The sequence below is a fragment of the Rattus norvegicus genome, chromosome 7 (assembly GCF_021556685.1).
Source record: "Rattus norvegicus strain SHRSP/BbbUtx chromosome 7, alternate assembly SHRSP_T2T, whole genome shotgun sequence".
In the NCBI taxonomy this organism is placed as follows: domain Eukaryota; kingdom Metazoa; phylum Chordata; class Mammalia; order Rodentia; family Muridae; genus Rattus; species Rattus norvegicus.
The window spans coordinates 122,881,598-122,896,143 of record NC_141540.1 but is presented as its reverse complement, the minus strand read 5'-3'; the positions used below and the strand labels follow the sequence as shown (position 1 = coordinate 122,896,143).

At 50.0% G+C, this 14,546-nt stretch overlaps 1 protein-coding gene across 4 annotated transcripts in view; it reads right to left on the bottom strand.

The window, feature by feature from the left end:
* Positions 1-4,783: 4,783 nt before the first annotated feature.
* The window catches only part of Zc3h7b (zinc finger CCCH-type containing 7B), a 48,334-nt gene continuing 38,571 nt past the window's right edge, over positions 4,784-14,546 (bottom strand). For all 4 annotated transcript variants that reach the window (XM_087557460.1, NM_001434677.1, NM_001434676.1 and 1 more), the window contains 6 exon segments: positions 8,887-9,020; positions 8,647-8,752; positions 8,413-8,521; positions 8,082-8,215; positions 7,812-7,975; positions 4,784-7,514 (listed from right to left, as the gene is read on the bottom strand). In XM_087557460.1, coding sequence (XP_087413586.1) covers positions 7,250-7,514; positions 7,812-7,975; positions 8,082-8,215; positions 8,413-8,521; positions 8,647-8,752; positions 8,887-9,020 — 912 coding nt within the window. In that variant the 3' untranslated portion in view covers positions 4,784-7,249.

The following is a 14,546-nucleotide window of genomic DNA, read 5'->3' as shown; positions in this document are numbered from 1 at the left end:
ACTCAGGTTGTCAAGCTCAGCAGCAAATGCCTTTCCCCAAGCCAGATCACCAGCCATGGTCTTGAACTTTGATCCTCCTTCTGTGGCTTCCTGGGTGATGAGATTATAGGTGTGCATCATCATGCCTGGTTACTTCTAATTATAACTATTGCACATTTGTGTGTGTGTTGGGGGGGCACACTCACATGCTGTGGCGCACATGTGGAGGTCAGTGCAAGGTTGTCTCCTTGCACTGTGAATATCCCAGGGACGAAACCGAGGTTGTCTGGTTGGCTATAAGTGCCTTAACCTGCTGAGCCCTCTTGTCTACCCTACTTTTAATTTATGTATAGAAACCTCAGGGCTGGAGAGATGGCTCAGCGGTTAAGAGCACTGGCTGCTCCTCCAGAGGTCCTGAGTTCAATTCCCAGCAACCACATGGTGGCTCACAGCCATCTGTAATGGGATCTGATGCCCTCTTCTGGTATGCATGAAGAGATTGACTGTATATGTAACATAAATAAATCTTAAAAAAAAAAGAAAAGAAAAGAGACCTCAGTACATGGATCAAAGCTCAAAACCTTGGAAAAGCTCTACTTTAACAGTCCCTTTCTTCTCATGTATGTATGTGTGATGTGACAGCAGATGCCAGACTTATGTGTTGGATCCACTGGCACTGGAGTTACAGGGATCTGTGAGCTTCCCCACGTTGGTGCTGGGAACTGAACTTGGGTCCTCTACAAGAGCAGTGTATTAGAGTTTTCTGGAGAAACAGAACTGATAGTATCTATATCTATATCTATATCTATCTATCTATCTATCTATCTATCTATCTATCTAGTACATATATATATAACACACACATAAACACACACATAAACACACACACACACACACACACACACACACACACACACACACACATATATATATGAGGCAATCCAGTATTTTACAGGCTGTAATCCGGTAGCTTAGCAACCAATGGCTGCCTCATGACCAAAAAGCCAAGGAGCTGATGTTCTGTCCCGAGAAATTGGATGTCTCAACAGCTTCAGTCTGATGCTGGGATCCTGAAGGATTCCTGGAGACCTGCTGGTCTTCAGTTTACACTGGAATCCAGAAGAAGTGGGTTCTAATACTATTAAAGGGATGCCTCACCCGTGTGTCTATCTACCAGCTTGCATTGGACTCCAGATGTAGTCAAGATTGGCCATCTCTGCAGTCCCCGACAGTCACACTTCACAGCATCTCTCCCCCTGACTCTTCCCCCTCATTCTTCTTCTAATACATTTAGTGTTTTTATTATTTAAACTCCCGAAGTTTCTTTTTGCAAATATGTACTTGTAAAACTTCAGTTGCATTTTTTTTTTTGAACAGCTGTATGTTTCAGTCAGCAGAGGCTATCTGGTGAGCCCAAAGGGACTCTCCCTTCTGTTCTTTGTGCCAGCAGGAGCCCTGGCCAGTGCCCCTTTGCTCAGTACCTGAGGTGAGAGTGAGGTGGGAGCTGGAGTTCAGGCTTGAGTTGCACTGTGATTGCAAACAGAGGCTGACTCAGGCTGGGCTGGTGCATTAACTGGTACAAAACTAACATAACAGAGACAAAAGTCAGGCATACCTTTAATCCCAGCACTTGGGAAGCAGAGTCCAGCTTGGTCTATACAGCAAGTTCCAAGACAGCCATGATTATATAGGGTTTCTCTGTGTAGCCCTGGTTGTTCTGGAACTAGCTCTGTAGACCAGGCTGGCCTCGAACACACAGAGCTCTGCCTGCCTCTGCCTACAGAGTGTCAGGATCAAAGGTGTGTGCCACCACTACCCGTTGAGAGACCCTATCTTAAAAAAGCAAAGAGAGAGGAAGATAGATTAGCACTAGCAAGCTTGGACTGCCTCCTTTGCTGTAGATATTCAGCAAGGGGCCCTCACCAGATGATACAGATCCAGGTCATACTTCTTGAACTTGGAGGCTTCAGAACTGTGAGGCAAGTTATGCTTCCATTCCATTTACAAGTTGTCTGGTCCCAGGCATCCTGGTCACAACAGGAGATAGATTAAAGCACCACGAACACCGCACCAGACTAGACCTTGAAAACAGTTCAAAGCTAAATGACAGATGACCGAGTGAAGCTTTATCCATGCTCAGTGCACACTGACACCCTCTCCTTGTACTAGAGGGTTCAGCTGGCAGTGTCACCTGTGGTCAGGCCCAGTGGCTTGGGACAGCAGCAGTGGGGAGGAAGCGTATGTACCTGGAGACGTTTGGAGGGGGTATGGGCAGGGGTTTGGATTGCCCACATGTTCAGGGTTTCTGGACTTAGAGGTCCAAAGCCCTCTGTATATGGTCTAGGTCTGTTAGTTTTTAATCAGTGTCCTGACTCCATCCCTGTACTTTGCCCTTCATTTTTCCTCCTTCATTTTTTATCCGTCCTAATTCACTAACAAGGTGTTTCTATGTGATGGACGACAACTACATCTGTATCGAGGCGAGCCGTGACTTCCACCTGGAGGTCCTTCTAAACAAGAACGTGGTTAAAAACTTTGACGGTCTTCTGCCCTTCCCTTGGCTGGCAGGGTATATTTAACTTCCAGGCCCCAAAGCAATGTCAGAGGGGCCAGTACAAACTTACTGTTCATGAATCAGGTCCAGGTGCTTAGATTCCCTTTTCTGAAGCCTGGGTGTTTTCCCAGAAGGCTACACAGGCTCCCCTGGTTGAGGACGATTAGATTAGCAGAACCCTCAAAGGTCTTCACTGGAGAGGCACATGGCTGCCTCCAGGTCCTTGGCAACTGTACCTGCCTCAAGGAGCAACGAGAGAGTGCAGGAGCTGGTGCCACGTCGATGCAGTGTCCTGCAGGCCAAAGCCAGGGCCATCGCCCACAGCACGACTATCAGACACTCTGAACAGCCCATTTCACTGGCACATGGAACTGCAGATGTGAAATAAAAAGGGGGAAATGCAGAATAGGAAATGCCTATGATTCTGACGTAAGAATCAAACTGCAGACTCTCTCAGTAGTCAGTCTTGTACCCCTAGGATCTGCATGGGGTGGGTGCCCACTTGGGTAATGCTTCCCAGCTGGAGCCAAACGACGGTCAGAAGAGAATAAAGGGAACTTTCAATTGGGTTAATTCAACTCCTTAGGTTTACTAAAGTTTTGCTTGCTCACTTTAATTTCCTGGGTTTAAGGAATGTCCCAAGGCAAGCTCATGTGTGCCCTCCAGCCCAAGGACAGGCTTGTGGGTTTTGTTTTGTTTTGCTTTGTTTTTCCAGACAGGGTTTCTCTGTGTGGCCCTGGCTGTCCTGGCACCTGCTCTGTAGACCAGGCTGGCCTCGAACTCAGAGATCTGCCTGCCTCTGCCTCCCAAGTGCTAGGATTAAGTCTTCCTTTTTCCTCCTCCTCCTCCTTCTCCTCCTCCTCCTCCTCCTCCTCCTCCTCCTCTTCCTCCTCCTCTTCCTCTTCCTCCTCTTCCTCCTCCTCCTCCTCCTCCTCCTCCTTCTTCTTCTTCTTCTCCTTCTCCTCCTCCTCCTCCTCCTCCTCCTCCTCCTCCTCCTCCTCCTCCTCCTTCTTCTTCTTCTTCTTCTTTTTGGTTTTTAAATTTATTTTATATGAGTACACTGTTACTTTCTTCAGACACACCAGAAGAGGGCATCAGATCTCATTACAGATGGTTATGAGCCACCATGTGATTGCTGGGATTTGAACTCAGGACCTCTGGAAGAGCAGTCAGTGCTCTTAACCGCCGAGCCGTCTCCCTAGCCCCTAATTCTTCCTCTTTTCATCTCATTGTTAGTTTGAGTTCTTCCTGTATACCTGGCCCAACTGACTCCTGTCTTGAGGGAACCCATAGGTCCAGGCCTTGGCTCCCAGGCCACACTGTCCTGCAGCTTAAAGCTAACGGGCAAGCAATGCATTGTGGGTACACTTACAACTCAGCACCGATGCAGGACGCTCCATGCAGGTTTGAGCGTAGCCTGCAGAGCAAATTCTAAGACAGCCAGTGCTACGAAACAAAAAGCAAAAACAAAACAAAAAAACAGTCTTAGGGGAGAAAAGAATTCCAGGCCAGCTAGGGCTCCACAGTGAAACTGTCCGACGAGCACACTTCAGGAAGTTTAAAAAACTCCCCTGTGAGATTGGACGCCCAGTCTTCTTTGAAAGTTGAGGAAACTGTTGGGTGTGGTAACACAAGTCTATAACCCCAGCATTCAGGAAAGTAGAGGCCGGAACAAACATTCAAAGTCGGTACCATCCGCTGCTACATACTAAGACTCTGTCTAGGAGAGTTTTAAAAAAGTTGACAAATCTTTCCTATATAACCTTGGGTCTTCCCTGGGCTCAGAGGATCAAGGTGGCAGTCTAGCTCACATTATGAAGCCTGGCATGACCCGTTACCTTCCTGGACAGCCCGTACCCAAAAAGGGCACAGAATGCAGAGCAGCACATGATGGTAAAAGCAAGAGGCACATGCGGTCCCACAGGAAGGGCTGTGAGCAGGCAGGCGTAAGAAAGCTGCCAAAGGGTGGCTCGCAGGGCCACTTGTCCAGAGCACAGCTTGTCCTTGCTATGGAGGCGTTGTCTGAGCTGGGTCAGCTGGGTCTCCCTCCGTGTGTACACGGATACTGCCCCTTACCCCCTGGAATGCCTGCCCCAGGCACAGCCAGCTGGGGCTAGCTCTGTCCCAGGAGCCCTGGGCAGCCCTGGCCCCCCTGGATCCATGCAGTAGTTGGGGAGGAACAGGAGTGACACCTGGGGGACAATGGTCAAAGTGCACACGTATACTTTCTAGAACAAAGGCTAAAAGAAGCAAATTTCTCTCTCATTTTATTTTAAGAAGGACAAAAATTGTTATTAAAACATCTACATTATTATCAAGATACTAGACCTTATGATATTTAATATTAAAGTGTGGTATTCTTATATTTTAATACAGACATTTTTAAAGGACCATTATTAGATTGATTACTGCCCAGCTGAGAAATGCAGCATCCCCTGCCGCTGCCCCCACTCCATGTCTACTGTGTAATCTTGCTCTTGCTCCTAGGCCTGCTTCAACCCTGAGCCTTCCAACCAGAGGCCCTAGAGGGGCCACATCTGATTAACTATAGTCATCATTTAGGATGTTTTGTTGTTCCCCACCCCAGGTTATCCCATCGTCTTTCTCTTCTCTTCCGTGTTGGGGACACAGGTCTAGAATATAAGGAAGCCCAGATCTTAGGGACCCCTGGACAGATGAACAGTAGGAAAACTCTGGATTCATCCCTCTCCGTTGGGAAACACTGATTACTTCCTTTTCCTGAGCACACTGGTATTCTTCTTTAGACATGGGTCTGTGGGAAACTAGCAGTCCGAGCAAGGCCCCGGTGTGGGCCACCCTGCCCTTCCTGCCCAAATCATCTCTGAGCCATGGCTCCCGTCTCAGTTCCCTAAATAACCAGATGACCCCATAAGCACTCAAAATTCACAAGGATGTCTGCATTTTTTTGTGTGCCAAATTCTTTATCTTTAGCCCTCAATAGAAGAGATTCCTTGGATACCACACACATATATAATATTATATAGAGTGATATATTTAATACCTGTGTATATATGCATCACAGGGGCGACATATATACACACTAAAACAAGGCTGGTGACAACAGACTGCAACACCACAGGTCAGGAGAACAAGTGTCATCCACATTCACGGCCATGGCCCCTACCTTAGATGTGGTCTCGCCTCCCCTCCAGCCACACTGCCAGCACCCAAACTCTGCTGTGCTAGCCAGCTGGGGTTAGGGAAGGGGGTCAGGGGAGAGGAAAAGGTACATGCCACGGTCATCGGGAGAAGGTTGGGCAGTGGCAGGATGAGGAATGGGTCCTTTACACCCAGGTGCCTATCACTGTGCTCTCTAGCACTAGCAACCCTGGCTGGAGGAAAACTAGGAGTGTCTGTTCATTCTATCTCACTCCTTGATAGCCTTAGTTTCTGGTTCCTTCTGGGGACGGGGTGTTCCCCCTTCTTGTGCCAATGGGGTGGAGCATTCTGGAATGTCTTGGAGATCCGGGAGAGGCTGTGTCTATTGTGGGGGGCGGGATGAAAAGGTGTACACATACCTCAGACGATAAAAGAGGCCTTGGTAAGTGGGGGCATGGGCTGGGGGTCATCTGGGGTCCTAGGTGGCCAGCAGGGTTGGGCATAGGGTGGGACTGGGATGGATGGTCATAACAGTATATCTTGGTCTTTTGGAGAAGACTACAGAGGGTCCCCAGGAAAGCCCAGAGAGCCTAGGTTGCCCCCTCACTCTTCATATTCCTCAGAGCTTCGCCATGCTTTGTACCTTGCCAGAACCTGAGCTAGCTCATGGTGTCCTGTATTCTGTCACTTGTCTGTGAAAGCTCTTGGGGATATAACCTCCATCGCTTACCCCAAAACCCATAACATGGAGCTAAGAAGAACAGCTCTTGTCTCAGCAGCCTTCCCAAGGTCCCAGGGATGTTGCATGGGACTGGGGAGCCCAGCGGCTCCAGCTGCGAATGGGTGGGGTCTTTTGACCAATGTTTATATCCCAGTTCTGCACCAGAGAGGGCTAAAGACCCTGGGCAAACCATTCCTCCTGCTAGACCTCAGTTTTTGTTTCTGTAAAATGGGTGTGGGTTGTGTTGACTCCAAGGCTGAGTACGGTCTACATTTGCGGCTCACAAAGGAGAGGGCTGGGCAGAGGGATGGTTGCTAGGAGCACCTAGACTGCTTAGCCAGGCCTCAGATATCATCTGCCTTAGCCCTTGCCCCTTTCTGCAGATCAGGAAACCCCAGGTGGTAAGTGACCAGCACAGTGTTCCCAACTCCATCTCACGACTGTACTTTAGGCTAGTCAGAGCCTCCTGCCCTTTGCTGCATCCTGATCAGACCCCAGGGAAGGGAGAGAGGAAGGTAGAGAAGGAAAAGGATCCTCCTGCTGCATATATTCAAGTGGGGACCCCAGACTCCCCAGCCCTGAGCTTTGGACCCATTTAGGAGCAGACACGATTTAAAGCTGTAGGCTGAAGCTGGCCAGGCCCCTCCCTCTCCAACCACGAGAACTAGAATTGGGGAGGGTCCGCCTCCATTTTGACAGGACAAAGATCCTGGGACCACTTGGGGTTGCAGTATATGACCTGGGTATACACACCTGGGGTATTGGGGGTGGAAAGGATGACAGGGACCCAGCGGACTGGGGGCTGCCTGATGGGGTGGTCCCCTGCCCCCAACCCACCCCCGACCCCAGGACTTTGCCATAGCTGAGACCTGGCCCTACTCCCCAGTGGTGGTGGTGGCAGCAGTAGCAGTTGCAGCAACGGTGGCTTCTGGGGTGGCACCAGTGGTGTCCCCATCCTCTTGCAGCAGGAAGTTGTATTTGCCGAAGTCATCATCCCGTGGACACAGAAGCATGTCCTTGCGGGCCTTGGCAAGCTTTTGCTTCAGCACCTCACGCCGGTCCAGCCACTCGTTGAGCTCCTCTTGTCCATGGGCACAGCGGCACTTGTCTCCGTCTGGGCACACCTTGCCCTTCTGCAGCCTGTGGGTGGCAGAAGGCTCACTGCCTGAGCTCTGTGCCTTCCCATCTTCCTAAAACAGGCTTCTCCCCAGACAGCCCTGGTCCCGGCTCAGGAAACCCCTGACACAGTAGCACGGTCTAAGAGCTGATCCGGCGCTGCGAAGGAGGGCTAGAGATAGGCCCGAACCCACCCCCAGCACGTTCTCATCTCTAAGAGACACCAACTCAAGAGATGGAGCTGGTCCCAACATCCTTGTCCTCAGGCCACCTGCTACCCGCCCTCCCTGCCCGTGCTCCCCGTCCCGCAGCCCTCAGCACCTGTCACAGAGTCGGAACTCGCCCATGGGGAATCGGTAGGCCCAGCCACTGGCGTCGCTGTCGGAAGTGAAGACCTTCTCCTTGTGCTTCTCAGACTGGATGTGCTGCTGCCACTGCTTCTTGCTGTTGCTGTTCTTGCCGCAGAGCCAGCAGTGGTAGCCCATCTGCGTGCACAGCGTTGTGGGTGCCTGCTTCCACAGCTCTGCCCCTCTGAGCCCCTCCAGGATGCCCTCCCAACTGGCCCTGGCTCAGTACCGGGGCAGGGCTTACCATGATGTCAGCATAGTCCGTGGGCATCTGGATCTGCTTCTCTCCTTCCCGGGAGCTGATGGGGGTCCCTTCTCCTGGCTTCCCTGGGTTGTGTTTTTTCAGCCACATGTCATAGGTCTGTTGCATATCCAGGACTGGGCAGGGGACAGAGTGCTTGGTGAGGGGGTTTCCCCATCCATTCTACCCATGGTCCCTGCTGGACTTGGGGGGCACAAAAATCTCTGCTCTGCTGCTGGGGAACCCCAGCACAGGAAACCCAGAGTCAGGGAAGCGCCCAAGCGTGTATCCTAGAGATACAGATACAGGAATACAGGATAAGCCTGCCACTCACTCTTGTTCTCCTTCATGAAGGTCCACATGTCCCTCTCCTCAGGGCTGTGTGCGAAGGAGCAGTTCCCCACGTACTGGCATTTGCGGCCGTTCTGGGCATGGATGCAGAGCTGTGGGTAGGCAAAAGAAAGCCTGCTGAGTCCCACATGGCTGTGCCAGTGTTGGCCAGTTCAGAGCCTTACAGAGCCCACAACCTCTTGTATTATCTCCCCTCCCCCATGCCCCAAGTGCTCACATCGTATTGCTGTGGGAAGTTTCGAATGGATGGCAGTGGCCTCACAGACACCCATTTCCTCTTGGCCTTGGACATCACCAGAAGGACCCGCCTCTCCTTGGTCCAGCTGTAGGTCAGAAAAGGGAGTCATCGGGGAGAGGCAGAGAGGAAGCCTCAGGGTTATGAGGCCTTCTTCCCTCTCTCACAGCCCAGGTCTCCTAAGGCCTCCTCCCTCATGTGGCTCTGGCAGTGCCTGCTTACCAATGCCGGGCCTTGGCGCTGCAGTACTTGAGGTCCTTATCGGGCTCCACCACCTGCCCATTCCTCCAACACTGACCACACACAAACTTCATCTGCAAGTCAAAGGAGCTGGGTCCATGTGTCCTTGGGGTACCCTATTGGAAGATAGGGGAGGGGTTCGTGAAGCTGTAGCTACCAGGCCTTAGGCCTCTGGGAGTCCTAGGACCACTCAGTCTTTTTTTTTCTTGGTTTTTTTTTTTTTTTTTTTTTTTTTTTTCGGAGCCGGGGACCGAACCCAGGGCCTTGTGCTTCCTAGGTAAGCGCTCTACCACTGAGCTAAATCCCCAGCCCCAGGACCACTCAGTCTTAAATTAGTGAGTCTACTGCCCAGTTTTACTGAGAGGCAGCGAGCTCTCAGCTAAGGGCCCTGTGACTTCTGATAGGGGAGCCGGATGTGGAAAGAGACTCTGAACCACCATCTTCTTGCCTCCGGCCGGTCTTCACTTACTTTTACTATTCTGAAGGTCTGGTCTGTGCAACCACTGTATAGAATAGCTTCTCTTCTAAAAGATTTATTTTAAATTTGTCGTATTTATTTTTAGACAGGGTCTCTCTATGTATCCCTGGCTGGAACTTGCTATCGAGGCCGAGCTGGCTTAAACTCACAGAGATCCGTCAGCTGTTTCCTGAGTGTTGCGGTTCAAGGCACAAGCTGCCATGTCAGTCATTTATTCTTAAATTAAGTGTGTGTGTGTGTGTGTGTGTGTGTGTGTGTGTGTGTGTACACACATGTGTGTGGGTTCTGTTGGAGGCCAGAGGCATTGGTTAGATCATGGACCTGAAGCTATGATTATAGGCTGCTGACGTGCTGGGAATGAAACTCAGGGCCTCTGAAAGAACACTTCGTGCTTCTAATCTCTACAGCTCCTTAAACTGTGGTCTCAACCCATAAGGGTCACATAACTGAATTTGGGAGCTTGGAAAATCTGGCAATACCAAAACCTTCTGAGTACACGACAAGCAGAAATTAATTTACCATCAGACAAGCATGGAATTCTGGCAGTCCTTGCCCATGTTGCATCGTGACAGCTCACCAGACTCTTGGTTCTAAGTACCTGATATGCACACAGCCCACTGTGTGGTGTCACACCCTGTAACGTCCAGAAACACTGCCTGACGGGGCTCAGGTTCCAGAGAACCTTGCGAACTGCAGTGTTCTTACATACATACATGCAGACTCCCTGTGCTTTAGAAGAATAATGGTCCACAGAAAACAGGCTGTAGATATTTTTCCTACTCTTCTATCTCAGCAGGTAAATACTAAATCAATGTATATCTTTGGGTCACATGATTAGAATGTCTTGTTCTTAGAGAAGACTTTGGCTGGTTCCTGCACCCACATGGTGGCTCACAACCATCCATAACTCTAGGTCTCTCTTCTGACGTCTGTGCCAATAGGCGTGCATAGGCTGTAAACAGATGCACGTAAGCAAAACAGTCATACGCAGAAACTTGTTTTTAATTGCCAGGTGTGGTGACATACCTGCAGCACAGAGGGCAATGGAGGCAGATAAAGCTCTGAGCTAGAGGCTGTGCTGACAGTTTTGTCCACTTGACACAAGCTATCGTCTTCTGAGAACTAAATCTCAATTGGGAAAATGCCTCCATAAGATCAGGCTGCAGGCAAGCCTGTGGAGCACTTTCTTTTTTAAAAAAGATTTATTTATTTATTTATTTATTTATTTGTTTGTTTGTTTGTTTGTTTGTTTATTCTATATGAGTACACTGTCACTGTCTTCAGACACACCAGAAGAGGGAATCAGATCCCATTACAGATGGTCGTGAGCCACCATGTGGTTGCTGGGATTTGAACTCAAGACCTCTGGAAGAGCAGTCAGTGCTGTTAACCACTGAGCCATCTCTCCAGCTCAAGCATTTTCTTTTTTTTTTTCGGAGCTGGGGACGGAACCCAGGGCCTTGTGCTTCCTAGGCAAGCGCTCTACCACTGAGCTAAATCCCCAACCCCCAAGCATTTTCTTTTTTTTTTTTTTCTTTTTTTTCTTTTTTTCGGAGCTGGGGACCAAACCCAGGGCCTTGCGCTTGCTAGGCAAGTGCTCTACCGCTGAGCTAAATCCCCAACCCCCCCAACCATTTTCTTAATAGTGATCGATAGGGGTTGGGGATTTAGCTCAGTGGTAGAGCGCTTGCCTAGCAAGCGCAAGGCCCTGGGTTCAGTCCCCAGCTCCAAAAAAAAAAAAAAAAAAAAAAAAAAAAAAAAGTGATCGATAGGGAAGGTCCCAGCCCGTTGTGGGCGGGGCCATCCTTGGGTTGGTGGTCCTGGGTTCTTAAGACAGCAGGCTGAGGGTTGGGGATTTAGCTCAGTGGTAGAGCGCTTGCCTAGGAAGCGCAAGGCCCTGGGTTTGGTCCCCAGCTCCGAAAAAAAGAAAAAGAAAAAAAAAAAAAAAAGACAGCAGGCTGAGCAAGCCATGGGGAGCAAGCCAGTACGCAGCAGCATCCCTCCATGGCCTCTGAATCAGCTCCTCCTTCAGGTTCCTGCCCTGTGTGAGTTCCTGCCTTGGCTTTCCCCAGTGGACTGACTGGAGGATCTATAAACCAAATACACCCTCTCCTCCCCACAGGGCTTTGGCTATACTGTCTCCTCACAGCGGTAAAAGAGCGAGCGTGTGCGTGTGGTTTACACCTATTGCTGTTGAGCTGCTCATTCTTTGGGAGTTTATGTGTACTGTGTGCACGCAGGTGTCCGTGGAGGCCAGAGGGCATCAGACCCCCTGGACCTGTTGTGAGAAGCAGCTGTACGCTGCCTGATGGGAGTGCTGGGAACCAGACCTGAGTTGTCTGCAGAAGCACCAAATGCTTTTTTTTTCCCAGCACAAAGCTTCTCTGTGTAGCACTGGCTATCCTGGAACTAGTGCTGTAGACCAGGCTGGCCTTGAATCCTGAGATCCGCCTGCCTGCATCTCCTGAGTGCTGGGGTTAAAGTCAAGCACTCTTTTTCCTCCTCAAGATACATAAAAAGACTCTATTTGTAGGGGAGCAGAAATTTAGTCAAACTCATCAAAACCCATGTCATCACCTGACTCCTCAGACTCTTTTCACCTTGTCTCTCCCCCCCCCACAGCAGACAGAACAGCATCGAGGAGCTCCAGGGCCAGGGCAGCGGAAGATAACCATAACCCCCCAGAGGCACCCTCGGGGGCCTCGGCAAGCAAGCTCTCCTCACGGCTGAGTCCTTTTAGTTTCCACCCCTCCCTCGTTCGTGATTTTTAAAATTTATTACATGAATTTTGGTGTGGGGTTAGTATTAAACTTCCAACAAAGTCCTAAACACACTTCTGCGATTTTGGACTCCATATTTATGCACAGTAGTAGTCTCGGCATTTTGAATTTGTTAACTATAAAAGCAAAATGCTGATCAATTCCAAGAACTGTTGTCTTACATCCTGCAATTAACGATTCAGCCAAGACTTAATTTGTTAATCTCATTCATCTCATTAATATTTTATTCTAGTTTACTAAACAATAAAATTATTTATATGTATACCAAAGAATAGTTTTAAAATTTTTATGACCTATCATTAGCAAGTGTTTGATTTATAGCCAGATGTATAGGCAGCTTATGCTGGTAATCCCGTCACTTAGGAAGCTAAGGCAGGAGGATTACCACAAGAGACCTGCATGGGGGGTTGGGGATTTAGCTCAGTGGTAGAGCGCTTGCCTAGGAAGCGCAAGGCCCTGGGTTCGGTCCCCAGCTCCGAAGAAAAAAAAAAAAAAAAAAAAAAAAGAGAGACCTGCATGGGTTACAAAATCAGTCCCAGGAAATCCTGGGCTACATAGTGAGAACCCATCTAAAAACAACGTTTCTGTCATCTGCCCATCTTGCATACCTACATGTCTGCGCTGGGTGTAAACTACTCAGATGGAAATGGAGAGGATGCAACAGACTGTCCTGGGCCACGGCACCCTACGTCGCAGGCTGTCTTCTTTCTCTACTGGGATCCCTCTAGTCTTCCTGTAACTTACTCTAAATAATGTCTTTCAAAATTCAGCTCAAGGGCTGGACAGATGGCTCGGCAGGTAAGAGTGCTTGCTGTGAAAGCACGAAGACCACGGTTTAGATCCCAGCACCTAGGTAAGGTCTAGGTGTGGTCCTGCTCATAGCAGTGAGAGGTCAGCAACAGGACTTTGCTGGGATTCGACTAGCAAGAAAAGTGCAGGCTCTGGGGTCCTCGAGAGACCTCAACTCCAAAGGAAAAAGGCAGAGTGGTAGATGGGGACACCTGGGGCCTCCTCTGGCCTGCACACACAGGTGTGCTCACTTGCACATATGTGTGCATCTCAGGGCCCGTCTGTAGAGAGCAGGAATACAAAGGTGGGAAGTTGGCCTTGGGCAGCAGGACAGACAGCCTTGGACTCGAGACCATTCTCCAAGGACAATGTCCAGCTAGTCTCTAGGCTCCTTCCAGTCTTCCATCTTTTGCCCCAGCCTTCACTCTGGGGAGCTGGAGAGTGGGAGGTGACCTTGGCTAACCTGTTGTGTTACCAGCCATTGGCCTTGGGTGTGAGATTGCCTGTCTGGCAGCTCTTGGTTTCTCCAGGCTAGCAGGTCTCCTGCCAGCTCCCCCACAGAACAGTGACCAGCACTGCCCAGTGCAGGGATCGTTCCCGTCTGACTGAGCAGAGGCAGCTCAGGGCAGTTTCTTATCCCCTCATAGGCAAGAGCGTTTGTGTTTCTTCAAGGGATGGTAAGCCAGAGGCACTGGGCTCAAGCAGCACCTGCCCAGGCAGGCCCTTGACTTCACAGACCTACTGCCTCTACTCTCAAGATAGTAAGCAGGCAAGAGCCCCAGGCCTAGGCCTGCACAAGAGAGAGAATGAGCAAAGGTAGGAAGGGAAGGCCCAAGGAGCAAGTAGCCCTAATGGTTCCTCCCCTCAGCTTGGATCCTCCCCCAAACCCCACTGTATCCTAGCCCCATAAAGAGTTCAGAAGCCCAGGTTTCCTTCAGGTTGGCAATAGATTGGTCAGGTCTGGGAAACAGGGTCATCCTTCACGGGTGTGCTACACTCACTGGCTCCTCTTGTCCCTAAGCCAGTGTCTCCTTGTCATCTACAGTTACAATGATCTTGAAGCCCAAGGTGCTGTGAACATCAGGGTGAAACACACAGCGGGCTCAACACCCCGAAGCCGGGGCCAACTCCTGTAAGCCTGATACCATGCTGTAAAAGGTGAGCAAGGCTTTATGATAAATCTGAGGAGGATTGGACGGTAGGAATGGTACAGGTGGGGCACACACGTAGCACCATGCCAAGGGACTTGGGGTTTGCCGCTGGGCAAATCTAGCGAACACCCCAATGTTCTGACTCATACAGTCAGACCACAGTGAAGAACAGGAGAGAAACAACACAACCAGTGGGTGCACTCTGAGCCCTCAAAGATATTCACATGGACTCAAGGCATCTCCTCGGAGACTTCTGAGGGGCAGGGTGGCAGGTTAGATAGTCTCTCATGTGACCCAAGCTAGCTTCAAACTCATGAAGCAGCTGAGGCTGGCTTTCAATTTCTAATTCTCCTGCCTCACCTTCTAAGTACACATGCCATTAAACCCTACTGATCCAGGATACCATTACTAACCATTATAGAGAAAAAAAACTTTCTAGTGCAG